The sequence below is a fragment of the Phasianus colchicus genome, chromosome 1 (assembly GCF_987193195.1).
Source record: "Phasianus colchicus chromosome 1, bPhaCol1.hap1.1, whole genome shotgun sequence".
Taxonomy (NCBI): Eukaryota; Metazoa; Chordata; class Aves; order Galliformes; family Phasianidae; genus Phasianus; species Phasianus colchicus.
The window spans coordinates 98,908,727-98,924,922 of record NC_143436.1 but is presented as its reverse complement, the minus strand read 5'-3'; the positions used below and the strand labels follow the sequence as shown (position 1 = coordinate 98,924,922).

The following is a 16,196-nucleotide window of genomic DNA, read 5'->3' as shown; positions in this document are numbered from 1 at the left end:
AATGGTAAGGTGGCAGTCACTTTGGAGCAGAAACTGAGGAAGGCTGTTACAATATTGTCTTTAAGAATGAAATCTGCATTATATGCTAGATAGGCAGTGGAGAGCAAGTCTGTGAGTGGTAAGTAGAGGTTAGGTTTGGAATCACAGAAGACCACAAAATAGTATTGAGACAACAGGAAAGATATTCCCTCAGAAAGTATGTTAGAACATTTGGAATTATTGTGAGAGTTACAAAGAGAAATGGATATTAGAGAGCTTTTGGAACTGTCTAGTGGGAAATGTCCAGTGGGAAATGAATGTCCATCTTCAGTCTGAAATATACAGTACTTTTTCTGCTGTGATAATTTGTTGGGAAAATCATACTTGAATTTTACTACTTGATTATGGCATTTTGTAAAATGACACTTTAATAGCTCATTGAGTGTTTAATGTATTTGTTTCACTGAGGACAAAAATTAATCTGTGATTGTATTAAAAATTTCCAGAAAGTCTGAAAAATTCATTTTATTAGTAAGACAGACTGAAAATTCTTGGCAGTTGGGAAATCATGCAACTTTCCACTCAAATGTATGTAAAGGTATAGTTCTTCAATAAAAAATAATGAGGTGACACCTCTTCAACAAACAGAAACATGTTCTAAAGGATAGATTTATGTCTGTTTACTTGAGACAAGTGTGCCTTTTGCTAATTTTCACTTCTGTCAGTCAGCAGATCCAACATAGACTGGTTGTGCTGGACTTTATTGATTTTGTCGAGCAACAACAGAATTTAATTACTAAATTTCAATCCATGGAATTTCAATCCAATAGGTCTGTTCAGCCTTGTGAATAGGAGGCTCGGGGAGGGATTTTAACAATTTGTATAAATGAAGGAAGGGAGCCTTGTTGTTTTCTGCGGTGTCCAATGCTAGGAGGAGACAGTGACCACAAATGTTAACACAAGTGATTCCATGTAAGCATTGGGAAGCATATTTTTGCAGTGCAGGTGACTGAGTGCTGACACAGGTTGCCCAGAGACATTGTGGAGACTCCATCCTTAGAGATCTTCAAAAACCACCTGGACATGGTCCTGGTTATCTGCTCTGGGTGCTCTTGCTTGGGCAGGGGTTGGATCAGATGAACTCCAGAAGTCCCTTCCAACCTCGACTATCCCATGATTCTGTGATTCATTATGCTTTAATTAAATCAGTTGTGGAAAGGTTGAGACTTTATATCATGGATGAGTTACATGAAAGGTAGGAGTGCAATTGACTCTCACATCTCATGCTGCGTTTGCACATAGATGTTTTTGTGATTGTATATTGCCCTAGATACCTGGGCACACGTGTATACAACACACTGCATACATGTAGATAATAATAAACTGGTTTTGAAATATGACTTGTATTATGCATTAATTATAACTTCTTTTGGCACTTCAAATTTTTCTGCAGATAATTTTTCTGTAATATAATTTAGGTATTTAAAACACCTGATTGTTCCCATGTTGCCGTTTCTTGTTGTTGTTTGCAAAAAAATGTACCAGTGCACCCAGCTTTAATCTTTCTTCTGTAATCTATTTACTGAGTACTTGTTATTGACATATTAATTGGTAATTGGTATTACATTGTTACTCTGAGACTGGAGATGCTAGACTTCATATTAAAACATTCACATACATGCAGTAGAAAGTAATTCTCTGATGTAAGTTTTCAACCTATGTGAAAAAAAAAAAAAAAAAACCAAAAAACAAACCAACAGTGGGAGGAAACTGTGCTATCATATCTCATTGCAGAAAAATCTTGAGACATTAAGAGACCAATTGTATTCTATCAGTTTGCACAGCACCTGTGTCCGAGACTGGAATGGACTCTAAACTCTTCTCTTTTCTTTTTGAGGTCTAAGATATACAGAAACATCTTTGAATACCTAAAATGAGATCTGAACGTCCTCACTATAGGAGTATGCATTATATCAATTACTCTCCAGTTGGAATCCAGTTCTGCCATCAGGCTATATAAAGCAAATGGCATATAAATGATACACTGTTCTAACAAGTAGATTCTCCTCTCTTTGAGTTTAAACTATCAGTTTCAGTATCAGATCATGTAAAAAAATCGGTATCTCTCCTACCTGGAAGCTCTCTTCAAGGACTGGAAAAGTTAGGTCCCTGGAGCCTCTCTTCTAGCTAAACAAGCCCAACTCCCTCAACCTTTCTTCACAGGAGAGGTGCTCCAGCCCTCTGGTCATCTTCATGGCCCTTCTATGGATCCACTCCAACAATTTCACATCCTTTCTGTACTGGGAGCCCCAGGCCTGGACACAGTACTCCAGCAGGAGCCTCACAAAGGGGAGGGAGACAATCCTCTCCCTCTCCCTGTTGGCCACCCCTCTTTTAAAGCAGCCTAGGATAGAATTGGCCTTTCAGACTGCAAGCATACAATGCTGCCCTACACCGAGTTTTTCATCCAGCAGGGCTCCCAAGTCCTTCTTGGCAGGGCTGCTCTCAAAGACTTTTTCTTCTCCCAGTCTGTATTCATATCTGGGATTGCCTCTACTCAAGTGCAACACTTTGAACTTGGCCTTGCTAAACCTCTTTAGATTCTCATGTACCCTCTTTTTGAGTGTGTCTGGGTGGCATCTCTCCCTACCATTATGTCAACTGCACAACTCAGCTTCAGAATCTAAATAAATTGTAATCATTGTTTGAAATACTGACCTCTGTAATAGCAAGAGGGGGTTTATCTGCCAAGCTATGGTTCTCCTTGAGACATCATGCCAGTCATCATTAGATTCTTCACACTTCAGTAGTCTCAACTTCCAACTCCAGTATTTCACCAGCAAATGTCACTACATTCTTTAGTAAGGAGAGAGACTGCCAATGTAACTGATGAAACATACAAATTGCAGTATGTGATAGGATTCAAAAGATGTAGAAAAATCAACAGATATTAGGTAAACATGTTGTACTGTTTTTCAAGTAAATGTAGTGGAGTATTTGAACAAGTTGTACTCTGTTATCAAGAATACTTTGCTATTTTAAGAGACTGATCACTGAAATCCCTTCAGAATAACAGATTTTTTTTTTTCACATTTCAGGAACAACTTGCTTTTGTCAGGTTTTTCTTTTGCTGAAAGAGAGAAATATGCTTACTAATGTAGAAAAGAAAATTAGATAAGCTGATGCATAAAACTTCAAGGAAGTCAAGGTGATAGCCTTAAAAATTACTTTGAAAGCTTTGGCATCCACTTAAGATTTTTTGCTACATATTTGCTAGGAATGTTTCCTCTGTGATTTGTATATTTGTTCCTTTTATCATTTCCCTGAAGCCCAGACATTGGTTCTGACGTAGTATGAACAATTTAAAACATTCTTCAGTAGAGAAATATTCCAAACTTCACTTTTGCAGTTGAAAGTATGGGAAAAAAAGATGGTTTCAGGCAGTGAGACGTGAAGGACAAGTGGTAGGCCTGTCACAGATGCTGATAGCTTGGCGATGGTTGTATATCATCTTCCCTTCGTTGGCTCATGGACTTGTCTCAGCTGAAATGCAAACGTGCAAAATGACACATTTATTTTTCATCTTAAACCTTGATACTTTCAGGCTTCCTGTGCATCAATGATTTGTTTTATTCCCCTATGCTCACCACAGATGTGTTGCCACCAGTGCCAGGGCAAGGAGATAAAACCGCTACTATGCTTTCTGATGGAGCCATTTACAGCAGCATTGACTTCACAACAAAAACTAGTTACAACAGTTCCAGCCAAATAACGCAAGCTACACCATATGCCACCACCCAGATACTGCATTCCAACAGCATCCATGAGTTGGCAGTCGACTTACCTGATCCTCAGTGGAAAAGCTCAATTCAGCAAAAAAATGACCTGATGGGATTTGGCTACTCTCTCCCAGAACAAGGAAAAGGCAACAATGGTAACTACAGCTCATGTTTTCCAAAACTATATACTGTATCATCTATTCATGAATTAGAAAAAAAAAAAAAAATAGTGTGTGAGATGTTGTTCATATTTACCGGAACTAATACTTATGTATCTTGCATGCATGCTGAACCTCACAGTCACAAAATATACTGTTCTGTGCTTTTAGTGCTGTGATAGTCATCAACCCATCTGCCTTCCATTAGGCTAGGAAAGGTATACATTAAATTAAAACATGCGGCCCCACCACATCTGCTCTTGACTTGCTAACTGCATGTGTTGCATGTGCCTGTGCTGTCAACTAATCACACAATGCCACTGTGACCTTTGCCCTTTAACCCTTAGCCTTGCTTTACATCCCTGACTACCGCGTGGCTGAGGGATTGGCTAATAGATTGCCACACAACCAGTCACAGGATTTCAGCACCACCAGCTCCCACAACAGCTCCGAAAGGAGTGGCAGCCTCTCAGGTTGGTTCCACAGCTATGGGTGGGTGAGGGACGGAGGGGTGTTTGTCAGCAGCTCGCCAGGGAGGCAAACAAACTTCCCAGAGGTACTTTGCAGATAAGTATGAGAGTGCCTGCCCACTGGATGCCAACAAAAGATAACCCATTGGCCTCCACTAAAAAATAAAAAAATAAAAAACCCATAGAAATGTCTCTTGCAAAACTTACTTGAACATAATTGGAGATCCCAACCATTGTGCGCAAAACTTGCCAGGACAGTTTGAAACCTTGCCTTGTCATGTTCTTTCCCTGAAAGCACAGTTTATACTGCAGTTATACTTCCATACTGTTCTTCAGTTTATAAGCATACTCACAATGAACTTCTTGAGGAGGTTAATATTTTTGTTGATTTATTAACAGGTTCCCCACTTCCATGAGCTGTTTCTAAATGTTGTATTTCAATCAGGCAGCTCAGAAATAAAAGTAGGCCCTGCAAGATGACTGAGGCTGCAAAAAATGCACCAAGTCTGCATATAAAGAGAATGCAAAATTTGTGTGTGTGTGATGCATGTTATATTGGAAATGTGACACATTTTTACTGCTGAAAATTATTGTAGTACATGTGATTGTATATTGTATTTAAATACACTTTTTTCTTGATTTCTTTAATTTTGCTTACTTGTTGCTTTTGTTTCATATGAGGGCTGCTCTGAAAGCTTTGTCTCCTATTTTACTGTGTTGGCCGACAACGTCACATGTGGATGTTGGTGGTATGGCAGTAGAGGCTGAACCCTCCCACCAATATTCCATTACATTTTGGTTGCCATATGACAGATGGTGGCAGAGTGGCAGTCTGGCAAAATGGCATCTGACATGGGAGTGTGTATGAAGCAAAGGTGTGTCATTGAATTCCTCATTGTGGAAAAAATGGCACCCTTTGACATCCATCAACATTTTCTGAATGTTTATGGAGACTAAACAATGGACATGAGCACAGTGAGGTGGAGGATGGTGCATTTCAGAAGTTGCTGATTGCAATGTGAAAGCCAAGCCACATACCAGACAGCCATGCACAGCTGTCACGCTATGGAATGAAGAGTATTTCAATCAGCCCATCCATGTAAATCTGTTAATGGTGGTGACTACATTCAAAAACAGTGTTTTGTAGCTAAGAATTTTTTCTAGCAAGTAGTGTTATTGTGTATCTGTTGTAGTTTCCATGGAAATAAATTGGAGGCATTACTTTCAGAGCAACCAATATATAATTGTCATTTTTTGTTCAAGATGAAAATTGAAAAGCCAGAAATTAAAACCTGCTATTGTACTTAACCAAAATAGGAGTAAGCCAGCAAGACTTCAATTTCAAGTTCTTACTGTACCCATAGCCTTTTGAATTTCTGCTGTAAGATAGAGCAATCATAGCTGTAAAAGATCAACTCTAGAAATAGCTTTTTTATGTCAACTTAAATGACTATTTCAAACTGTGTGCTTAGATTAGAAGCCTATAAACACTAGCCCATAATTCAGATAGACAAATTTATTTGCAAATCTTGTGTCCTCATGGGAAATATTAGCTTACTTGAAAGAGATAGAAAAATAGACTTACAGCATTGATGGAAAAGTATGTGAGCGCTGAGTCCATACAATCCTATGAGAAAAATTCTTGAATTTTGTATGTAACATGTACTGGCAAGAGGCTTATTGGCACCTGTGGCTGCATGAAAATGCAGGATTTGATATGCTGAGGTACGTATGTGGCAGTTATTAGAGGTCAGTATCACACTTTAGATGTGTTGACAGATACAACTGCCTGAGAACTTTCTGAGTAAATACAATCAGCGGTTTTCATTACAAAAATGTCAGTTGATCAAAATCTGGACTTCAAAGAAATATTTCAAGTGAAATATGTTTTGTGTAGTATTTCTTAATTTAAAGTAGAATTTCTGATGAAACATGGAAACTTCAGGTAGCCTGTTCTTCTATGGGCAGATCATACATGCTTTGATCAAACAGCTCATGACTGGATGTCCCATGGCTCAGATGATTGTTAGAGTATTGGACTGTAGTCAGTATTTTGCTCTCCCTTCCCACTCGTTATATATGTAATACAGACTATATTTTTAATGCATGAGATTTTGAGGAAGACCTTCAAATAATCTGACAATTAGAGCATTATTATAGTCAGAGTCCAGCTTTGATTACCTTATTCTCATTAGGGTGAGCAGGGAACTTACTCTTTCAATTCCTCAGATAGTACTATAAGTTCTAAAGATTATTCTAAGTCTCTCTCTATCTCCAGTGAATATGAAAAATTTCATCCCACTGTGGAATGGAAAATAGCTCAACACTCAACTACTTTGTTAGGTAGGGAAATGTTGTGGTTGTACTTTGTGCAGCATATCTCCCACCTTATCTTGTTGCTGTGATCATTTGGCCAAGTGGTAAATTCTTTTTCCAGAACCTGAGTCATGTAAGCAATATAATTTAATTTCAGTGTGAGGAGACACTTCCTTGCTATGGAGAAACAAGGCTTTTATATTTCAAACACACATCAAGTATTATATGTATTAGTTGTCTGGTCCACTAGTCTGGCAATGGAGAAATTCTCTCCGTGGGGATAGAAGAAGGGAATTTTCTGCCCAGCTGTAGAGAATAGGCTTCTTTCCCTACCAGTAATGACCTTGAACTTTCTTTTGTTTATTTCATATGAGCAGTTCCTCAGCTCTTCTTCACTCTCTCTAATAGTTCTGTTGTATTTGCCCTTTGTCTACAAAACCCCTCAAATCCAACTGGATCCATAGTAACATCTCACACATCCAACTTTTGTTTTATCAGTCCCCTAAGATTACCAAGATACTGCACTTTAAAATCTCCCTCTCCATATGAACTAATCTCTAAATGCTCCTCTCCGTTTCTCTTTCTTAGATACTCTCAGATACTCTTAGATTAAATGCCCCAGCAACACACACACACACAAGTATGCCTGTGCTTTCCTCCCAGAAAAGCACTCCTGCCTTAGCTCTTGTTTGTTCCTAATCCTGCTGACTTTTCCAAACTTAATCTATCCTTCAAACACTTAAATTTATGTTCTTCTTTTGTATATGCTTCAGCCACAGCTTTCCCTCACTCCCATTGTCTCTCAGATGAAAACACAAGTGACAAGGACTGAGATCTGTGACAAGGGTCTATCTCATGCTAAAATTGCACCTCTTTTTGGATGTCTCTATATCTAAAGCTAAGACCGTGACAAAAAAGATGGTGCCACAGAGTGCCACCCTGTCTGACGAATCAGTTGTAGCGTTTCTGATTCATATCTGTCAAGAACTTTTTACATGATTTGTTTTTCGATTGATCCTTATAAAGCAGCATGAGATGGTAGTGGGTAGCTGAATTAGACAGCTGTCTTCAGCAGACAAGGCCCAAATGGCTGCTAGCTGGGTACCCCACTAGAAAAAGTATACAACAAACCATTCTTCTTCCCAACAATCCAGAGTTTTAATGAAATGGAAATGGATGGATCTTGAAGCAGTCAAGGTATTTGAAATATTCTTTGTCTCCTTCCTACTAATTAATTCTTGACTAGAAAAAAAAAAGGATCAGGGCTAAATACAAGAAGCAAGACAAGTGAGAAGAGAGCTTTTTCTGTAAAATTATTTTCCCACAAATTGAAGTGTCTCGTTTGGAAAAGTGGATATAAAAACAATGGGAAAAGAGAAAAGGGCTTAAGTAAAAAGTGTTGCTCAATTCATTTCCTCTAGCTGTTCCATTAGAGCTCTACATCAGTAATAGAACCTTTTGTCCAGAATGGCACAAAGGTAATCGAATCCTGTGAAACAAATTGTTCTAAAATACTGCAGAAGACTTCCTGATATTTAAAACAATGAAACTTGATAAATTTCTATCAGCAAAATGCAGTTTCTTTTTGTTTTGACTACATACATGTCATTCAAGCTGAAAAAATTAAGCCTAATGACCATATTTTTATTGTGTCCTTAACCTCTATGTTTTCCACAAAGAAACTATGAAAAACAGTATTATAAGCACTCATTTCTGTTTCTGACATTTCAAAGAATTTGTAATGGTCTATTATATTTTTATCAATCAGTGAATGCAAGAAATCATAAAGAACACATGAATAAATCAGGAAAGTATTCCTGAGGCAGCAAGATACGTCTTTCCTTGACTGTGCAGTACTGTGGTGCAAATATATGGAGTTCACATTTTAAAAAGAAGTGATTTAACTAACTATTCCGAATATTCTTCCATTATTATTTTTAACCTTGTAAAAACATTTGGATGCTGGTGCTGATTCTGCTAAGACATAAATGTATCTTCTGCTTTGGGGCATGCCATCTGGAATCAGAATTCTATTTAAAAAAATTTAAAAACCTACCTTTCCCACATTGTATCTCAAAAAATTTATTTTTCTATTTGGATTTGCAGGTGGCAAAGGAGGGAAAAAGAAGAAAAGTAAAAATGCTGCCAAGCCTCAGAAAAATAATGGTTCAAACTGGGCCAGTGTTCCCCTCCCACCCCCTCCTGTGCAACCGCTCCCAGGCACAGAGCTGGAACACTACGGGGTGGATCAACAAGAAGCAGGGTAATTTTTTTCTTTTTCTTTTGAAGAAAAGTCTGTGATTTCTGGAGATGAGGCTTCTGGGTTTTTTGTTTTGTTTTTCCAAATGACAACGTTATTCTATTTTGTTTTAAAAAAGAGAACACCTTATCCTGTAGACTTATTGAAGGCTATGGAGGAGGACTGTGTGACTAGCTTCTCATGAGAGTGAATGAAGATGGAAATAAAAGCAACCTTGCTTCATCATCATGTAGGGTTTCGCTTCTTACTCATGCCGAGAATTTATCTTGCTTCACAGTTAGCCTAATGAATTTTGTTGGGGCTGCTTGTAGATTATGGGACTTAGTGAGTAAAGATGACATAATATGGCCCCTGTATTTTTTCACTGGTTTGATGTTGCCTGTTTTCTGTTGTCTGATGAAACAGAACAAAAAATACACATAAAATTGTATTAATTTTAGAAGATCAACCAGTTGGTAGCAATCTTCTCTTTGGTTTTTAGAAGAAACTTCACGGTTGAGGAAGGTATGCTATTTGTAGGTATTTTTTGAATTTAAACTACTCTTGAGATTCTGAAACCTCAGAAAAAAGCAATAAATAAGAGGAAAGAGACATTTTCTACACAAAGTACAACTGTGGAATGCTTTCCAGATTATCAAACTCTGGAGGAAAATCAGAATGTGTAGAAAAATAGTTTACTGTGATCAACTCTGTTGGTGCCTATGAGAATCACTGCAGTTCCTTCTGGGACAAATCTACCTGCTTAAATACATGGAATAATCAATATTTCCTAATGATGAAGCATATGTTTTAAAAATTGTTTTAATAGTTATACTGAATAAAAATATTTCAAGTGCTTTTATAAGTACTTCTATGAAGAAAATCAGAAGATTTAATTGTTAATTTTTGACTTTTAAAATGGGTGGTAACTAACTGTATGTCAGTGGAGTTCTTTTTAAAATGAAGTCTATATTAGAATTCCAAAGTAAATATCAAGGAAAATGAGCAAACTTACTGGTTGTAAATATTTTTTGAAATATCAAAAAAAAAAGTTCTTATAAACATTTTTTCTGTATTCTGATATAAAAATAAAATAAATCCAAGATGGTTTAGCTATGTAGTATTTGTAATTATCAGTTTATGTCCTTAAAACATACTTTGAACCACTTCATTAAAATAATTATGCTATAGAAGGTGAACAACTTAGATTTTCAACAACAATGAAATAGCAAAAAAATTAAATGGAAATACCATCCAGGAAATCCCTTGTGACACAGAGCTTCACTTCTCAGTTGCATAAAGTATCTGTTATCTTGCCAGAAGAAATTATACTGGTCACCAAGACAACATTTTGTATTTAAGGATAAGGTAATCACCAGTCTTGCAGGTTCCTATCAATTCAGTTTTTTCCCTATCATTTAAATTATTCTTTTATGTTTTTTTTTTTTTTTAATGGTATCTCATTAAGAGTGATTATAATAAGATCTTCTAATGTGCATTTTACAAGTCAAAGACAAATACAGAACCAAAGATTAGACTTACAGTGTCAGTATTGAGCTACAGCAATTTGCAAAAAGCTTCGCTGAACCCTACCCAATACTAATGGTCATTCTGTATTCGGGGGGTTGATGTTGTTTCTGTGGATTTCAAAATGTTAAAATGGAATTAATCACAGACTGCATTCCTTATGTTTCCATTATGTTTCCATTAATGTTGTAAAAAATGCTTTTCTTTTTAATTGTTTAAACTGTTTTGTTTTCCTTTTCTTTGATACATACTATGTATGACAAGTTCACTGTTTTAACTTCAGAATTAATTATATGCAAACATACATATACTGTGAATTACATTTGAAAAATGAATTTCTAGTCAGAAAAACTAAAAACTTTAATAAAGTTCTCAGAGTGTGATATGAAAAGTGATCATTTAGAACAATAAAACAAAGAATCTGGAATGTAAATACTCATTTTTCTGTGCATCTCTTCCTATGATTTTTGAATTCAAGTGTGAGTTCTATGGGCATGAGTATCCCAAATAAACTAAACAATTTTGACATCTTATTTTATGTATTAGAAATCAACATTCATGTCTTTCTGGTTAATAAAATATAAGAAACAATCTACATTAGCAATGACAGAAAAGCAGTCGCTTCACTTAGACATAAAAGGAAGAAAAAAACAACTCTTGAATCTCTCTACTGTCTTCTCCCCAGAAGAATCAAAGTCTACATTCACGCCTATTTTTCCATAAACTTCAACAAGTATAACAAAAGATGTACATGCAAATCCAAGCAGCCATTGTAAGCAACATGGTAGATTTGGGGATATACTTAATTCCAGTTCAATCTGTGAAGAAAGTCTGTTTATTAGTGCTGTTTCCCTAGCAAATTCATTCCTGTGAAATTCTCCCCTTCTTCTTGGCCTTCTACAAACTCTCTGCTTGTTCCTTGCTCTTCCACTTGCATATACTTCACAGTATTTGAAATTACTGTTTTGTCAATCAAACATTCCTTTTGTTTTTTTCCTTTTTTTAGAGAAGATGCTTTTGCTTGGTTTTATCTTACACACTTGACAACAAGGAAATGTTTATTTATTATTCTTCATCATCTCTTTGTATTTTTCACCAGTAATATGCATGATCTTAAGCCAACCACAGTTATGATTGGTTATTTTTATTTCCTACTATTGGTTACAACTTGAAATGGAGCATTAGCTGCTGGTTGTTAATGTGCATGATTGTAAAATTAGTATCCGTAGAAACATATCTGTTGAGACATGTAGAGATGATAATACATTTTATATAAACAAAATCCTTTCTTTTAAGGCCTAGAGACGGAAATTTTCTTTCTGCAACAATTTGTGTATTGAAACAGAATTCCTATAGAATGTTCCCTTTATCTATCACTTGTACTTTTAAATTTTGAAGAAGAAACCATGACAGTGAAATGAACAAGCAAAGAGAAAAATATGAAAATAGAATAAATCTGCTAATGTTAAAATAAAAATTGTTAAAAACATATCCATTTTTGTCAACTGGACTTAAAACTAATCATCACGAAATTACAACCAGAGGTTCCTACTGAAATTAAGAGTTTTAGATTTAATAAGAAGTACTTGAAAAAGTTGAGTGCATTTTTTTCTGAGTTGTATTTACCCAAGGATCTGAAAGAAAAAGCATGGATGTGACCAATATTCACTATGCTAGTTCCAGAACTGTATAGTTTATATGAGATGCAGTCACAATGTCATCCTTTAGGTTTGCTTGCTTTTTCTTTTGGATTTATTTTTGGTAAATTGAATGCTAGCGCTGATGACTTTTCAGACATTACGTTATAAAGATAGCTGAGTTTTTGAATCTCATTGTCCTGAGCTTCAGGCTTAGGCTCCTCTCTAAAAAAAAAAAAAACTAGTTGAAAATACTGTACTTGTGCAGAATCTTTTTGTTAAGAAATAGACTGTCAAGCTGAACATTTGGGGATTTGAAACAAGCAGGGTCAAAAGGCTACTGCCTCCAAAGCTCATTTATGCACTACTGTAAAGTCACTAAGGAGTCTCTTTCAGCCCTGTCCCTTTTAAGGAAGATGCTATTACACTTAAGCATGAGGTTGAAAGAGAGTAACAGAGCTATTGCACTGCAGATTTTTAACAGCATAAGTTAGGATGGTCTCTTCACCTTCAGGTGTCAATGTCATGAGTGAATATGGCAAGGAAAGACAAGTTAAAGCTATTAATACACTGTCTCCTAAGGAATTTAATGTACATTATATAACATTTTCTTTAAACTCTCTGTTGTGAGAACAGATACTCAATTATCCAATAGCTTCTAATACCTAGTGTTAAGACACAGCATTTATTTATTCCTCTGTGCACATACATATTTCTGTATATCTGCACATGGTTACATCTAAATATAAATTTAAAATGATACCAGTTTTAATTACAAGTTACATCTTCCACAGGCTTTCAGCTCTTTAAGTCAGATTTTTAGCTGCCCTGAATCTGTAATTTTAAGTACGGCCTACTTCTGAATAATGAAAAGGCATTTAGTTAATTTTAGAAATCTTTGTTTTTGCTTAAAGCAAATCTTCAGCCTTTTTGAAACCCAGCTCCTCGCATGAGAAAACTGTCAGTGGTTCGTTTTTCTCAGGTAAATTGATAATTCCTACAAAACAAGGAACCTTAAAGGAGCATTTTTAAATTACTTCAAGAAATTAACTGTATAAATCACAGCATTGTTTGCAGCATTGAGACCAAAAGGTGTACCCTCTGTGAAGACCTTGAAGTTGGAAAGCGACTTAGATTATGCTTGGGACTGGCCTTCAGGATATGAGATGATTTGACAGTGAAGGAGCTGTGAAAGCTTTTGGTTGTCTACTTGTTTTTTTCAAAAGATCTGCCTATCCTGAGGTATTCGGGAATACAGTTGGCGTTAAGAAGACAATGAAGGAATTGCAGACTAGCTGGATGTGCAGAAGATCGGAAGAACAGTGTTGAGATTTGAGTTCTGTTAGCAGAAGTGTACTCAGCAGAAGATGTGTTTGGATTAGGGCATTGCTTTGGGGAAGCAGTGTTTAAGGTATAGGAACAGGCAGTAGGCCTACATGTTTTGGTTAGTGATGATGTCTCTAAGGGACAGGGTCCTAGATGGTACTATAATACAGCCCTGGACTGAAAGGTCCATGATGAAGCCAGGGACAGGAAAGGATTGAATCTCTGACAAAGCTTGCATAAGAACATAAAATATCTGTTTCTAATCCTGATCAGATATAGCTTCATCTCTTACCCCCCAGATGAAAGATCAAAAATAGAACCAGAAAAATGTAATGCCTATTAGAACATATATATATATATATGAGGAGAGATTAATTTAGTGTTGAAGAGTATTGGTGGTTATTAACCTTCTAACATACTTTGAAGAACTGTATTGAAAGTGTTCAGAAATTTAGCACTGTCTAGGTAAGTCCCAGAAAAGTCTGGTTAGGAGGTGGGGTGCTGGCAGAGCTGTCAACTTGTGCATTAAGTGTATCTTATTGTTGGCACAGCTGCATAGCATATGCCTAGGGCAAGTGCTGCATAAATGTATTACACATCATGGTAGATACATATATACTCTGTAGAAAGACAGAGTGAGGAAACCATGTGGAAAGTGTTGCTTTTTATAGAAGCTACAAACTAAAAACAAATAGTAAGTTTGCAGACAAATGAAGGGGGAGGTGGGTGTGAGGAAGCACCTAAGTACAGATCATTGTGATCTTCCAATACTTGAAAGGAGCTTACAAGCAGGAGGGAGACCGACTTTTTCTGCAGGTAGATAGTGATAGGACAAGGGGGAGGTGGATTTAAACTGAAAGGAGAAGTTTAGGTTAGATATCGAGTGAAGAATTTCTTCACTCAAGAGAGTGGTAAGGCACTGGCACAGACTGCCCAGAGAAGCTGTGGATGTCTCATCCCTGGAGGTGTTCAAGACCAGGCTTGATGGATTATTGAGCAGCTAGATCTGGTGGATGGCTACCCTACCCACAGCAGGGGGTTGGAACTGGGTGGTCTCTGAGGTCTCTTCCAACACAAGCCATTCTGTGACTGTGTGATACAGCTACATAAAGCTCACCCTGTCTTTTAAGAATGCTCCTATTTTCATGTTTAGGTCAATCTTCAATACATTCTCCTAGGTTAATGATTGAGAAGGTGAGTTCATTTTTGTAGCTGATTGTGGAGGAATGTTATCACCATCAACAAATGTGATTATGGATCTGTAATTATTTTTGTTGCACGTCTTACTCAAGTTGCTTAGCAGTTGTTGGAAAAAATTAAGTAGAATCACTAAGGAGAACTGAAGCAAGTATGACCCTATTTTCAACAAAAGTTATATCCCACATTGTGTGTGAGGAATCAAACTGTAGTAAGAACCTTGTATACCTGCTGCTGCACTTCAGAGCTCAGATTTGACATATACTAAGTTTAATTGGTTTTTATTTTAGATATGACAGTGATGGTTGGTGTCCACCCTTGCCTGTTCAGACCTACCTCCATCAGGGCATGGAGGATGAGCTTGAAGAAGACGATGATCGTGTTCCCACACCTCCTGTGCGAGGAGTAGCTTCATCGCCTGCGATCTCCTTTGGGCAACAATCAACTGCAACCCTCACGCCTTCTCCGCGAGAGGAGATGCAGCCAATGCTTCAAGCCCACCTTGATGAATTAACCAGGGCCTACCAGTTTGATATAGCAAAACAGACATGGTAAATGTTTGAAGGGGGCACTTGCAGTCTGGGAAATGAAAACACAGTATTAATCTATTCCTGAGTGATATAAATATCAATTCTGTTTAACAACATTTTGCTAATGTTTACAAAACTGTAAAATGAACAGGAAATAGCAAAACTGTATCTGTAGTGCAAAGGCCATAAACATTGAAATATGTTTTTTAAATCGTAATACCTGACTAAAAAGACAAAAAAAAAAAAAAAAAAAAAAAAAGATATTTTTCTGGAGTTTTGCTTATACTGATCAGTTATCACCCACCTACTGACAAATTGTATGTCATTCACAATGTTCTCAGGCTAGCAGAAGGCATTATTTTTATAGAATTTTCAAAAATAATGAATGACGAAAGCTCTGATTAAAAATAATGCTAATTACTTGAAATAGCAGTGTAGCAGCTTTTACTCTTTATCACATGAGAATGATGCATTTGTATATCTGGCTGTATTTTGAAACACCAGGAGAATTTCTGATTTGTAGGGAAAACCCAGAAAAGACTTGAAGTAAGTTAGAATTTACAGAGCGTATCTTGCATTTCAGAGTGCTTTATGCCTATTTAAGAGAAGAGCAAGCAAATACCACAGTAACATTTCCCCTGTAAAACAAACAGAAGCAATTTCTTTGGGGACTGAAAGGGGAACTTGTCATCTGCACCAGAAGGGGAAGCAGTGAAGGTCAGTTGCTTTCTGGATGTTCCCTAAGTGGCAGCTGTCCTTTAGAAACTTTTATATCCAGACAAAGCTTGAGACTCTCAGAGGACAGAAGTGAAGCTAGTTATTGAGTGGCACGCTGCCAGAGGGGAAGCAGCTTTCCATACCAGTAAATAAAGTCGCAAAGTTATTCAGCTTGAGCTACCATAAATAGACCAGGTAGGTAAGAAGGCCATGCCAAATCTAAGCCAGCTGTTTTCCCTCGACTCTGTTGAAGCCTGAAGGCTTCTCTGCAATCTACACTCCATCAACAGGGCACTTTGGTCCCACCACAGTGCCATGCTG

At 36.9% G+C, this 16,196-nt stretch overlaps 1 protein-coding gene across 1 annotated transcript in view; it reads left to right on the top strand.

The window, feature by feature from the left end:
• ROBO2 (roundabout guidance receptor 2) overlaps positions 1-16,196 on the top strand; it is a 1,058,225-nt gene that overhangs the window by 1,009,973 nt on the left and 32,056 nt on the right. The window contains exons 22-25 of the mRNA XM_090121115.1: positions 3,632-3,913; positions 4,264-4,389; positions 8,809-8,965; positions 14,919-15,179. Of these exons, the coding sequence (XP_089977241.1) occupies positions 3,632-3,913; positions 4,264-4,389; positions 8,809-8,965; positions 14,919-15,179 (826 nt within the window). The remainder of the gene's footprint in view (positions 1-3,631; positions 3,914-4,263; positions 4,390-8,808; positions 8,966-14,918; positions 15,180-16,196) is intronic.